This window comes from Crotalus tigris, unplaced genomic scaffold (assembly GCF_016545835.1).
Source record: "Crotalus tigris isolate CLP2741 ecotype Arizona unplaced genomic scaffold, ASM1654583v1 scf7180000017644.4837335, whole genome shotgun sequence".
Lineage (NCBI taxonomy): Eukaryota > Metazoa > Chordata > Lepidosauria > Squamata > Viperidae > Crotalus > Crotalus tigris.
The window spans coordinates 4,501,286-4,516,229 of NW_024096536.1; the positions used below are offsets into that span (position 1 = coordinate 4,501,286).

General features: G+C 37.0%; 1 protein-coding gene and 1 long non-coding RNA gene across 2 annotated transcripts in view; one reads left to right on the plus strand and one right to left on the minus strand.

Moving 5' to 3' along the window:
• Positions 1-4,449, plus strand: part of GRIN2B (glutamate ionotropic receptor NMDA type subunit 2B) — a 309,216-nt gene extending 304,767 nt beyond the window's left edge. The window contains exon 13 of the mRNA XM_039335649.1: positions 1,492-4,449. Coding sequence (XP_039191583.1) covers positions 1,492-3,390 — 1,899 coding nt within the window. The 3' untranslated portion in view covers positions 3,391-4,449. The remainder of the gene's footprint in view (positions 1-1,491) is intronic.
• On the minus strand, positions 1,699-12,048 carry LOC120304727. The gene is made up of 3 exons (XR_005555808.1): positions 11,571-12,048; positions 3,980-4,077; positions 1,699-1,815 (listed from the first exon to the last, which is right to left on the minus strand). It is a non-coding gene; the product is annotated as an uncharacterized LOC120304727 (long non-coding RNA).
• Positions 12,049-14,944: the final 2,896 nt, after the last annotated feature.

The window sequence follows — 14,944 nt, forward strand, 5'->3', positions numbered from 1 at the left end:
GATGGGAAAAAAAGTCACTTGACAACAGACAAGTTACTGTTGCAAGCTCATCATGGGATCCCCAAGGCTTATGGAAGAACCACATTTTAATGGTGTTTCAGAGGGCTAACAGGGATGGGGCTAAACTCACCTCAGGGGGAAAGATGTTCAGAAGACGGGGGCCACAACAGAAAAGACACCCTGAATTGTAATGTGCACCACCCTAGGGATATACATAATATCTACATAGCTGCACTCTGCACCAACTGAAGCTTTCAGATGCTCTTCAAAGACAGACCAATGAAGAGAGCTATATAATCCATCCTGGATGTGACTAAAGCATGAGTAACTGAGTTGTAAAGTTTTATAGTCCAGGAAGGGGCACAAATGGCACACATTGTGAAGCTATTCAAAGGCTATCTTATGCATACTGCTACCTTCCAAAAACAGTAAAGTTCCAGCTCCAGAAGGCTTCAAAACTCCATGCCATTTAATCTTCAGGGTTCAGCTGAAGTCTGTTGTTACCCATCCAGATCCCCAAAGTCTCCAAATACCAGGACATCAACATCATTGCTTCACTAGACAGAAGTAGAAATATATAACTAAATCATCAGCATACTGATGTATGGCCTTTCCTTGCTTAAGAAGCCTTGATGACAATGTCTAAAACTTTGATCTTTTCACAACTTATCTACTGCAATGCCCTGAAATTGACGCTACATTTGAAACTAACTTGTTAGCTATTGCACATCTGGGGCAAATACTGCATTTGATTAGTCTTATCCTAAGGTCAATTGATGTTTGGATTCAATAAGTTATTAAGTCTTATACAATATGCTGTGCTACAGGGATACACCAGAGACTCCTTTTCAAGTTTGATTTTGCCCATCCAGTCCAAATATTGAGAGAGGGCTGCTAAGTCACCCACTTCATATGAATAACACAGGTGTGGGATCGCCTCTTCATACAATATACTGTCCCTATCTTTCAGTTTGTCACAGCACTTCCTACAATTTCAAAGGTCTTTAAAAATCATTTTATTTCAATGGGATTTTAGTTTATAGAATGATCCTGGTTGGCTTTCTGATTTTTATATTGATTAAGTATTGGTGTTTTTCTTGTCATTTGTTCTTTTACTCCTGTGTTTATTGTTGTACATTAACCAGAATAATTTTGATTGATGCTCTTCAGCAAACATTGTAAATAAAGAAATAGATCCCCAAATACAAAGGAACTAAAAGCACAATTAGGGGTAAAAAGTGAAAGAATGGTTGTAGTAATAGTAAAAGACTTAATGATCTGAATCAATGGATACAAATGCAAGTTGTCCGTTTTTCTGAAAGCAGAATGAGAACAACTCCAAAGGAAGTATGTTGCCCAGTTGAAAGTGATACAGCAAGAAACCCTGAAAGATAAAAACTTATTTACCAAAAAACATATTCCCAACTTCCATCTCTGTAGCGTCTCTGCTAAGCTTCTCTGTTAACCCTTTTTTCCTTTTTCCCTTCACAGGGTATTTACAGCTGCATCCATGGAGTGGCTATTGAAGACCATCAGTCCTCTATGAATTCTCCCACTGCCACCATGAATAATACCCATTCTAATATTTTGCGTCTGCTCCGAACAGCAAAGAACATGGCTAACCTTTCAGGTGTCAATGGATCACCACAAAGTGCCCTGGATTTCATCCGCCGAGAATCATCAGTTTATGATATCTCTGAACACCGCCGCAGCTTTACCCACTCTGATTGCAAGTCTTATAATAACCCCCCTTGTGAGGAGAATCTTTTCAGTGATTATATTAGTGAGGTAGAAAGGACTTTCGGCAATCTACAACTGAAAGAAAGTAATGTTTATCAAGACCATTATCATCATCATCATCGCCCCCATAGCATTGGTAGTGCCAGTTCTATTGATGGACTATATGACTGTGATAATCCACCTTTCTCTACCCAGTCTCGATCCCTCAGTAAAAAGCCACTAGACATTGGTTTACCACCAGCCAAGCATGGCCAGTTAGGTGACCTTTATGGCAAGCTGTCATTCAAGAGTGATCGATATAGTGGAGGAGGGGCACATGATGATTTAATCCGTTCAGATGTTTCAGACATATCTACTCATACAGTAACATATGGTAACATTGAAGGTAATGCTGCAAAGCGGAGAAAACAGCAATATAAAGATAGTTTAAAGAAACGCCCAGCCTCAGCTAAATCACGAAGAGAGTTTGATGAGATTGAACTGGCCTATCGACGGCGTCCCCGTTCCCCTGATCACAAGCGCTACTTTAGAGACAAGGAAGGGCTAAGGGATTTCTATTTGGACCAATTCCGGGCTAAGGAAAACTCACCACATTGGGAACATGTAGATCTGACAGATATCTATAAAGAACGGGGAGATGACTTTAAGCGTGACACTCTAGGGGGAACAGGGACGTGTACAAATAGGACCCATCACAAACATGGGTCAGGGGAATTTGGAGTAAACAATGAGCACAAGCACAGTGTTGTGAGTGGGGTACCAGTGCCATGGGAAAAAAACCTTACCAATCTTGATTGGGAGGAACGGCCAGGGTCTAATTATTGCCGCAGTTGCCCATCTAAGCTGCATAACTACACCCCAGGTGTGGTGGGACAGAACTCCACCCGTCAGCCATGCATCCGGTGTGAAGCCTGCAAGAAGGCAGGCAACCTCTATGATATCAGTGAGGACAACTCCCTTCAAGAGCTGGATCAGCCATCTGCTCCTGTGCCAGTGGCAACCAGCACCTCCACCACCAAGTACCCTCAGAGCCCTTCCAACTCTGCCTCCAAGGTGCAGAAAAAGAATCGCAACAAGCTCCGCCGGCAGCACTCCTATGACACATTTGTGGATCTGCAGAAGGAAGAAGCAGCCTTGGCCCCACGCAGTGTGAGCTTAAAGGACAAAGGCCGCTTTTTGGAGGGAAGCCCTTATGCTCATATGTTTGAAATGCCAGCAAGCGAGTCCACTTTTGCCAACAACAAGTCCTCACTGCCTGCTACCAGCCACCACCACCACAACAATCCTGGCATTAGTGGTGGTTATATGTTAAGCAAGTCTCTTTACCCCGATCGGGTCACTCAAAACCCTTTCATCCCCACTTTTGGGGATGACCAGTGCTTGCTCCATGGCAGCAAATCCTATTTCTTCAGGCAGCCTGTGGTGGCAGGAGGGCCCAAGGCCAGGCCAGACTTCCGAGCCATTGTCACCACCAACAAGCCAGTGGTCTCAGCTCTTCATGGAGCTGTGCCAGCCCGTTTCCAGAAGGACATCTGTATAGGGAACCAGTCCAACCCCTGTGTGCCTAACAACAAAAACCCCAGGGCTTTCAATGGCTCTAGCAATGGGCATGTTTATGAGAAACTTTCTAGTATTGAATCTGATGTCTGAGTGATGGGGAAAAAAGCATGGGAGGGGATGGTGCAGGAAATGCAAAGCATGGGAGGGGCAAGTGGTGGGTTTAATCCTAGCTCCCATTTGCTACTCTTCTGCTACTGTTTCTTTCCTTTTTTAAAAAAAAATGTGGAATATTGGAGTTCTGCTTAGGCAGATCTGATGAGAAGTGCCACTTCTTTCTTTCCCCACACCTGAACTCCTGATTATCTCTTTTCATTTCCCTACTCACATTTCCATTCCTGACCATCACATGTCAGAGCTTACTAGCTTAGCTTGTGTTTTCACAGTTGAAAAGACAGGGCATGGATCAGGTGAGGTCAGCACATGGGTAGGGGCAATACCCCAATACAGAATTGGGGTTTTCTTAGCAACAAACAGGGATGGTTAGTATTGATATGAAAATACCATGTAAGGTACAGAGCAGAGGAAAGAATGGTGTTTCAAAGATTAGTTCTTTTTATATCTGTACTTTTAAAAAAATTGTGAGATACAACTAATGTGGAATTTATTTAATGAAATACATTCAGTTCTTTTATAAAGACTTTAGGGGAAGGGTAAAAATTGAAATTGCATAGATACTTACATCTTGGAATACAATATATCTTATGGAAAAAGGAGGTGTGGAGATCTGCTTGGATGTTCAGTTACGGCAGTCCATCAAGGCGATTTCTGAAGGATAGGCTGAAATTACAGAAGCTAAGACAAGTGAGAACAGGAAACTATTACCAAGAGTCTTGAGAAAATTAAAAGATGGGTTTGTGGGGTGGGGAATCTGTCTGATTTTTCTCTACTCATGAAAACTCATTGTTAATTTTGAAACCATAAACATTTGGATGTGGATTGATTTGTGCACAGCTCTCTTAAATAATGATTTACATCAAATACAGACAACAAAAACAAAACTAATGTAACATCACTGAAGTATTTTTCTTACTCACCCCAGCAGAACAAGCCTCTGCAGTGTGGATGAATAAAAAATCTTAATGATTAGAAAAGAAGGCTGGCAGCTCCATAAACTCCACTATTCTTTTGATGAATTAAATGTGGAAGGGAGATTTCTCAACTGCCATGTCCGTGTTTCTCTTGCAAAAGGAGATTTTGAGAGACTATAGCAAAAGGCTTTCTCTGCTGTTGGAATTGAATAGAAAGTGCGGGAGGTGGTGCTGCTGGTGGGGAGAATAGGACCAGCACAACTCATACCATGTGTATATGTATATTTATTGAATATATACTTATATTTGATAACTATAGTGTTGTGGAACTATGGCTTGTCTTCCACAGGGCATGAGGAGATGAAATATCAGTTCCCACAGTTGCTGTAGTGGGGATCAGAGAACAGAGGTAGGAAGAAGCAAGAAAGTTAAGAGGAGGCCAGGAGATGCTAAACAGGAAAACTAGTATTTAGCAGCATTAGAGTTGTTCTGGACCTCTTCTCGGTGCAATGCAGTATTGCTTGCAGCAGTTTTTTTCTCTCAAGGAGGAATAATTGGAAATCTGAATAAAACTACTTATAGTCAAAGTGAGATTGTTTCATTTACATCAGGAACCCTCAGGTAAGAGCAATAGGCTAACTGTTGCTTCCCAAATATGTGGCAAAACATCTCACTTTTTCCTGGGTCTGTTGATCTGCTTTCCTAACAGAACAGGAGGCAGAAGTGTCTCTTCTAAAGAGCTGGCAGATTGCAATTGAACTGAATAAATGGAGAGGCACAAGCTCTGAACTATGGAAACAGCTTTTTTTTTTTTGAGCCACATTTTTTTGGCAACTGATTCTCCTTTCATGTCCTTTCACCCATACCCCACTGGGCTTTATATTTTCAATATCTTTGCTGCATTGAAGCCATTGGAAGGCATTGTCTTTTGGTAGAGAGGGTAAATATGGGCTTGAACTTTATTAGGTAATGGATGGAGTGATGTCTGGAAGAGCAGAATGCCTTTTACTTTGTTTCCCTTGTCCCTCTTAGAAAAAGTACTTTTTAGTAGTCTGCAGTACACAAAGTAACTGATGAATCCTTTAACAAAGGGCACTTGGGAAGACATTCATCTCATTTGTAAATTGAGATTTTTTTTTATTGCATTTTGTATAAAACTAGTGCTTCTCTTCTTGTGAATAATCAGGTTTTGAGAGGATATGGGGTTTTAGTTGTTGCATTTTCTCCAACAGTTTTCAGTCTGTGTATCTGGAAGTAGCTTTATGTTGGCCCATACAATTACAAATGGGAAATAATAAGAGAAAACTGCATGTCTTGAATACCTCTTTCTAAATCACAGTTGTCATATTTTTCCTCATGTTTAGAAAAATGGCAATGGATCATCTTAAACTTCACTAGCAAGGCTTTCATATTCCTTGCTTGATTATAAACTCATTATCATTGTGCTGTTTTCCTTCAGATGGAGTAAATTCATTTTGTTTGTTCAGTTTAAATCGCACCCAAATTACAGGAACTTCTCCAAAGTTATATTAGCTTGGAAAGTTTGGGACTGGAAAATCTCTCAATTAACACTTAGTATTTAAAATGTATTAAACAGCTGGGTTTAATTCTAGTGATGAGCCTGCCTCTGGCTAGCTCCCTTTCTCAGCTGAAATCAAAAAATATTAGTATTGTAGTGCTTCAGAAGAAAAGTTCACTGAAAGCAAACCAAAAAAGATATTAACTGAACTCTCAGAATGATTCTAGATGTATATTTGGGGTGTAGGTTTATTCTGGTTTTAATTTTCTTGCACTCTAGCTTAGTTTGAATATTGAATTCACATGTTTACACTCTAGCTAAGATTTGATAATATTAAATTATCAATATTAATTTGTGTGCACAGAGCATGAAACATGTCTGCTTAAAGATGAGTAGAAATGTTGGGGAACTTTCAATACCAGTTCATATGCAGGCATTGTGTTTACAGCTTTAGTATAAGAGAATTAGCCTCTTGATCTCTCCATCTATCTTGAAAATTTTATTTTTCTTTCTATTGAAATTTGACCAAGAAGAAGAAGGTTGGTTCAAGCACATACCTAGGTTATGTTTTAAATATTATTATGATTTTATAATTTAAAGTTCTGGATATTATCCTACTAAAAATATCACATGTGGATCTGATGGGAAATTTTAGCTGCAGGTGCTGTTTATGGAGACGGTGATGTTGGTTGTTTAACTTGCCAAAAATACATGAAACTTAGTATAATACACAAACAAAATTGTATGTTCATCATTTAAGAAACTCAGTTTCCTCCTTCTGCTTAGTTTTCTCATTGCATAAACTTGATTCATTGTCTTCTGCTTGAGTGAGTGGTTCTGTACCTGAACATACATAACTGACATTTTTGCTATTCAGATGCTTTAGGATAATGTATTGAAATACTTTCTTAATACTAATTCTAGAGCCATTGCAGTACATATGTTGTAAATGTGTAAGGGGATAAGGGATGTGATGTTTTTCTCTTTTAAAAAATGGCAGATTTTCCAAGCTGTTTAACTGAGTATGGCATGCTGCCAGACCACTTATTCTGGCATTCTATAACAGATGTGATATAATGTCTGCCAATGTAGCAATACACCATCTTATGTTATATCTTGCCATAATGTGTGGTGCTTCAGGAATATGGTGAGTGGGATATTTTGTATGTCACCAAAAACATCAGAGAAAATGTGTTGCCTTGTTTCAATGCTAATCTACTGGTTTTAAAACTTTTCCTGAAATTGCCTTGTATAGGTAAATCTGTATTCTTGTAATAGCAAAAATCCAACATAATTTCAATTTGGACTTAAATGTTTTGGCAGGTTTTTTTTTAACACTGCTCATGGTAGGGGGGGAGGAGGATAAGTAAAACCCTAGATTTCTTCATTTAAATCTGTAAAATATTCCAGGACTTCTAAATGAAGTCATAATTAATAAACTGATTACTTTCTTTTTCTTTAGGTTATTATTATGTAGAAATTAGAACAGGCATGTATGAGTTCCTTAACATCATTTAACATAGCATTCTTGCCAGAAAGAGCTAGCATGTTGTTTATATCTATTTCCCATCTGCTGCAAAATGGGACTTCTGTTGGTTTCAGCCCATTTTGTCCAGGTTCCTGACATCAAAAGAAGAGGGAAATAAATTTTTCTTATCTGCTTTTATGTCCTCTCCTGTAAGTGCTTCCCTGCAATTGAATATACTAGGTTTGTCCATGTGATCATGTCTATTGTCCTGCTGGACACTGCTCCAATATGAAGAACGTATTAATGGGACACTAGCCTTGTCCCTCAAGGGCTTATTTCCCGTTTGTAGCCAAATAGGCTTTTAAGCCATAATCCCTGTTCTTAATATTCCTTACATCCCCACCACTGGAAAGGTTGGTTGGGGTTATGATCACCAGTTAGAAATCTAGTTTCATTTCCATTTTTGGAACCCATCAAACTAAACCTCAAACAAAGCTCAAGCATCTCATAAGCAGTAATTCTGAAGCCAGTTTCTAGGTTTTAAATGTTCCCAGATTATACTGCTGTACAATAATACGATTTATTATATTATCCTATAGATTATATGCAAACAGGAGATATGCTTTATTAGTAAATCCACTGAATGTCAAAACTTAATAAGAAGATGAAATGTCAATTCATGTAACCAGAACAATAACAGACTAATAGCCAATGGAGCCAATGAACATGCCTCTTCTAAATGAGGTATATTTTAGATTTGTTTCCTAAAATTCCTGAAGAGTACAAAGATCAACATTTGAATTAAATTGGTGAACTTCAAGTAACCTTTGTTGCTCTTTTTAATGATGAATTAGTGAGCTGAATGGATCCAGAGGGTGGTTTGTATGTGACAAGACTGATTTGCATGCTAACTTAACACATATTTACCATACCACTACAAAGTTTAGAAATAAATTTTGACTCATGCAAAATTCTTACCATAGACCAATTTAAATTTGGATCCAGTCAAGCCAGTATGACAAATAGATAATTTGAACTATTCAAAGGAAAAAATGCTGATATTATGTCAGTTATTACATAATTTATTTAACTTATGTCAAATGCTAGGTTAAATTCTTTGAACACCCAACCATATTGAGTCAACTGTGTTACCGTCATAATAAGCTCTGGTACAGATGCAAATAGTTGAATATAAAAACGTATGTCTCAAAAACCCCTGAGTATGCATGGGCACATTCCAAACATAAAATTTACTATTTTTCTTGATTCAGTTTAATTCAATTTTTTTTTCAAAGCAGAAACAATGCAACATTTCTTAACATTGTTATTAATGTTATGTATTCATGTTGTGCCATATATATCATCCGCTTATTTAACTGCGGTTATATGTAGATATAAATGTACATATATAATAGAGGCTTATTATAGCGTTATATTCAGGTTGGGGGAAGAGGGTAATTTTTTATATGTACAGTATTTCCTTATTAAGCAAAGGCATGGGGTAGGGGAAGGGGAGTTGACTTATGAGTTGTGGTTTTCCTTGATCTGTGGTGTTTGAAGTTGTTTCAGTGATTGCTTTTGCCAGTTTGGGAAATTTATCTGGATGTTCTATATGTGTGCTAAGAAAGGGACTCATGTTAGGGGAGGTTGGGGCTAGTGTTGGGAGGGGAGGAAAGGGTGTTAATAGTTTCCTTAATTAGAACATGTATTGATTGCTAGAGACTATAAGTTTGAGATAATATATTTAAAACACCAGACAAGCTCCTACTTCAGGGCCATTTACTCTTCTTCTTCTTCCCACTAAACATCATAATTGTTTCTCATTTCCCTGTTCTGGGGTGTGAGTAGCATTCACTATCTCAAGACCTGAGGGTTTTTAATTCATGGTCTCTATCTCTTGTTCATTTTTTTTTTTTTTGCAGAGAGGTCTCCTGTTTTAATAATCTCCTTTGTTCACCAGGGATAAAATTCTGGATCAATTTAACATCCATCCTAGCAGCTCACTTCTCGTGTTCAGATATTCCCATATTCCCTTCAAAATCTTTAGAATCTTTGCTGTCCTTCATCTCTTCCCTCCCACCCATCCGCCCTTATTTGGTAGCTACATTCACCCACATGAACATGTCTCTGTGTTTGTGAAACGCACATTCAAACATAGTAAAAATGTAGAATGGGTTAAACATTGGAATTGGATTGGAACTTTGAATCCTTTCTCATTTTGAGTTTTCTATGTGCCCTGGGATTGTGCATTATTGTTCAATGTACAATACAGAACTGTTACAGAACTGTTGTATACAACCATGATTGCAACCTTACTTTTATTATTCCCAATCATCATTACTCATAATATGCCAATATCTATTTCCTTGAAGTTTATTGCTATCTGTGTTAAGATAATAGCCAATATTACAATTCAGCTAGTTAGATAATGGCACAAACAAACACTAATATGTTTAACTTGTGACTGTGATAAATACTTGAAATTATTATAAAATTAAGGCATGAGAGATGGTTTCTTATTGTGTACCTTTCCTTCTTTTGTAAAGTGTCAGTTGATCAATAATTTGAGATCAGGGCCTCTTTATTGCCTGAAAAAAAGTATAAAATTGCCTCTTCACCATCATTCCATTCATGGATAAAAGTTGATATACTGTAGTTAAACCTTACGCCATGATAGTGGAATGTGATCTTTTGATCGCAGTTCAGATTATACTGGGCAGGCTGTCAGAAACATTTAGGCTATTTGACATAATATTAATTCCTTAGTGATTCCCTTAGTTGAAAGGCAATCTTCAATTGTTTTCACTTCTGTCAACCTCTAAACAACAGGTAGGCAATGTTGTAAATCAATCAATTCTCACTGATGTTGACCAATAGGAGAGTTAAAAATGTAACTTAATTAGTATCTCACCTCATCAATTGCCACAACTCTGCAATAATGAAAATTCCCGTCCTGACTTCAAATAAAAAGAAAATAAATTGCTAACACCCACCACTATACATTTTCTTGATATAATGTGGACATATATTGGACTATCTGCAAATAAAACAAGCAGAGCAGTTGTTACCCATATTATAAGTCAGTTTTCTTCCTGAAAAAAAAAAAACTATGATGCTGGAAACATAACGCAGTACCATATTAACATGGTAAATAGATCTACATGGTATTATGGATCTAGATTGCTGTGTGAGTCTTTGTGTGAGGGACCTAAATGGTTTTCTTAAGCCTAGAGGCAGGATTAGGATTATCAGAACTTAACTGCAAATATCCAAATAGCTACTAGAGGGCAACAAAGAAAGAGATAACAGCGGTGTAGGATTCAGCCAGTTTGCACCATTTCAGCAGAACGGTAGCTAATTTTTTGTTGCCCAGGCCCAGAATGGACATCCAGAAGTGGCATCCACAGAGAAAACCGGTTGTTCATGTATTTGAATCCCACCACTGAATAATAGGTTTATTTTCTGCCATCTACAGATCATATATATATTTGCAGCCCAGGTCTTAAGGTCCTAGATTGGGTAAGTTAAGAATTTAATTAAAAAAGAAAGATTAAAAAATGGTGCTTGATACTTGAATAAAGAATGAGGATAGCAGAAACAGAATTTATAAGGATTGGGGAACTACCTAGAAATTGCCTATAAGAATTAAGATCATGTTCTCTGATAATGTTGCTTGTATTCCTTTCCTGAGGAAGGACTTGTTTGTGTCCAGGAACCGGATAGCATGATAAAGCAACACCAAAGAAAAGGAAATCACTGATACCAACCAGCACTGCAACAATAAGATTCAATTTGCTTAGGATTTAATTAGGAATAGAACAAAAAAATGTTGATTCATCCCTTGAAACCCCAGTGTCACAGGATGGGCAAACTCAATGCTCTGTTAGGAGCAAAATTTAAAATGGGGATTGAAAAACTCAATGAAGGCATCTGGGAATACTCCCAAACAAAGCACATGGCAGTAGTCACTCACACTGTTATTTTCTAAGAATGCCTGTCTAGATTCCAGAGGTATTATTGTCAATAAAGTGGTAGGCACTTTTTTATAAGTTGCCAGACTTCCTCTTCTTTTAATGTAGATCTAACTCTAACAAACACAATCAAGTGTAACAGGAAGCATGGTATCCCAGGAGATACAGACAGACAGATTGGTGATCACAGGTATCAGTGGTTATTATCTGCTTTTGGCTGATCAAAATGACTTCTTATTTCATCTGAATTTTCTGTATTCACTGTTAATATTCATCAATCTTACCTGTTCTGTCTTTTGTATTCTCTTACGAGAAACCTCTCATATTCTCTCGCAATGTTTCATTTTTATCATCCTCTTTTTCACTGCCCAATCGTTAACCATTCTATCATGGCTTCTTAGTTGCTCTTCTCTTTGCTCTTTTGAATTTATCAGCACCTTTTTCTAAAGATTGAAAATAGAATTTTTTAAAAAAATCATAATTTGATCAATGTTTGTAGCACTGCACGATAATATTTAACGCTGTCCTATTGAACAGGACTTTTTCTTCTAATTCTATTCATTCAGAGGTTTAATCATCCAGATATTAGTTTACATTCTAATAGCATGGTATCCATGGAATGGAATCCACCAGGAAATTGGAGATATATTTTTGGATTATGTCCATTATCAATTTGTAGATGCATGGCTTTCTATGGGAGTTGGTTGGGGAATTCTTCTGTAGAGAATGATGTGGTAAAACAATATTTTTAGTATGGTAGAATTTGGGCTAGAAAATAAAAGAGGAAGGCAAATTTAATTAAAATATATCTTCAGCCACTACAAAGAAAAGTATTCAGATCCCTATCTCATAGACTGAAAAGAATTCTAGAATTTTATTTCATTTATTTGTTCTCAAGTTGATATCTAAGCTACCCATCTTTTAAAGTCGAATGAGGCTCAATGTAGATTTCTGTTCTAAACTATCTGCCATTTCAGTTATTGTGCCTTCTAAAAAAAAACTTCTGCTCTATAAAGATTTGCTTAATAATAGTTCCCCATGGGAGACTTGTTGCTGAAATTGGCTCACCAATTCTCCATCCAGTTCTCACGGTTTATTGGTTTACGTGTGGTGCTTATCAGAATAAATGTCAATAGTGCCTTTCATTAATGTAGCAATTTGTAACTCACTCTTTTCTGTATTAGTAGCAACATTTTACTGGCCTAGAGTGGATCCATCTTTCTATGAAGCAAAAGATCACTGGTAATGTTTCTACCTTTGATTTCCTCAAAATAGTCCTGCTAATTTAAGAGTTGATGACACAAAGCTTGGTGGCATCAGAGGGGAAGATTGCTAAAATGACAGAAGACAGACTCTAATAGGTCCTCTCCAACTCTATGCAGTTCATTGGCAAAAAGAAGTAAGGTTCTGTGCTTAGTGTGTATGGGGGGGGGGGAGAGATGCACAGAAAGGCAAAATTTGGCTTGGCAGCAGTATTTGTGAGAAGGACTTGTGGACATCCTACATGATTACAAATTAAGCATGAACCAGCAGTGTGCTGCAGCTATCAAAACAGGCAAAACAATCTTTGGCTGCATCAAAATTGTAATTTAAAGTTTATAAGAAATGATGGTTATGTTGTGTCTTGTGTTGATCAAACCCAGTCTAGAATGCTGTGCCCGGTTCTGGTTGCCACAATTTAAGGAGGAGGCTGAGGAACTGGGCACAGTAGAAAGAAGTGACAAAGGGGGTGAAGAACTTGAAATTAAATGTTATGAAGAGGAGTTACAGGAACTGGGTATATTTAGCCTGAAGAAACGAAGGCTAAAAGGAAATGTAATAGCAGTTCTCTCAAAAATTGAAGGTGTGTCAATTACAGTTCTCTCAGAAATTGAAGGTGTGTCAATTACAGTTCTCTCAAAAATTGCAGTTCTCTCAAAAATTGAAGGTGTGTCAATTACAGGAAAGAGACTGTAGATTTTTTCTCCATAGCTGCTGGGTGTAGGACAAGAACCAATGGGTGGAAGCTTCATAGATGCAGACCAAAACTCAAAATTTTAAGTGGGAATTTTCTGATGATGAGAGTTATTAAATAGTAGAGCAACTTGTCTCCTGGAGTCATGAGTGCTCCATTGCTGGAGGCTTTCAAGCAAAAGTTAGACAACATTTGTCTGGGGAACAAAGATTTGAGGATTCCTTTCAGGTCAAAATTTGGATGAAAAAGTCCCACTTTTATGATTGTATTAGTCTTCAAAAATTATAATAATAGGGAACAAGTATGTTATTTAATTACTGCCTGGTTTTTCTCTGCTCTGTGAGACATCTAGGTGTTTTCCAAAAAAATCCCACAGATTCTTGTCTACTAGATATACTATTAAAACTTTGATTCCAGTAACCTTTAAATGTGTGAAACAATGCATCATTTTGAACCAAGGTACCTCAAATGGACTAACTTACATTCAAAATCCAGGATCATGATTTCCATGGAATGGAAATTTGCCAAGTTTTATAAAACAATTTATGATATAAGCATTATCATAAAACAATTTATGACCTAATACAAAATGTCATAAAAGGCTTTCTGTGCGGATGTTTGATTAGCTATACCATGCAATATGGGCTTTTTTCAAGACATATACATCTAGAAATGTATCCCAACATTTTCCAGTGAAGGCAGTATATTAGAAGTTCTGTCACTGTTGAAGGCATTGATGACCTGGTAAAGAAATATCTCTGAAACAATGACCCAATAGGGAACAACTTGCCTAGTTATATAAAAACGGGAGTCTATAAAATGGTATCTATATAAATGGGATGAATAAATTGCTTACATCTTAATCATTATCCATGTCCTTACTTTATATTATGTTCATTTATCCAATTGCCTAAAAAGAAAAAAGAAAACTGAGAAGTCCCTAAGAAAGGGAACTGAAAAGTCATCAACCCTTCTTTGCCTAAGGAGTGGAAGATGGGGTGATGCAAATGATTGTACAAATGAGGAAAGGACAATGCACAAAGTAAACAGTGGTGATTTCTGTGGTTTCAAATATGCCACAGCAGAATTACAAATAAATCAGCATAGCTGCCAAACAAATTGTGGCTTGTGATCACATAAGTATAAAGCTGATTCTGAAATGCTAGAAAGACATTGTATGAATGTGCCTTAAATGATGTATACTATTATATGTACCACCATGTTGTACCTTTGCTAGCTGTGTTATCCTTTCACTTAACACTATGAACCACTCTATCCAAATCTTCACTACAATTTATTTTATGCAAATAGACATGCTTTTTGAATTTTTCTTCTCTATAAACAGAAGAGGAAATTATGCCAAAAGCATAACATTAAAGTGAAATTTGAATCCAGCTCTCCAAAGTATAACCCTGGCTTCACAAACCAAATTGATAAATCAATTCAAAATATATTCAGGATTTAGGATTAGATCAAAATAATATTAATAGTTATTGTTAATTATTTACAGAAAATAAACTTCATGTATCATAGGATTAAATTTTCTCTAGGAATAACAGATTACAATTAATAAATTTATTGATTAAGCAGTTCTGAAAAGAATCACCTCTGAAATCTGTATCATATGGTCTATCTATCCTCAGCTCAACAAAATTTTTACTTATACTGAGTTTGTAATATCACACTTGCATTTTGAATCTGAAA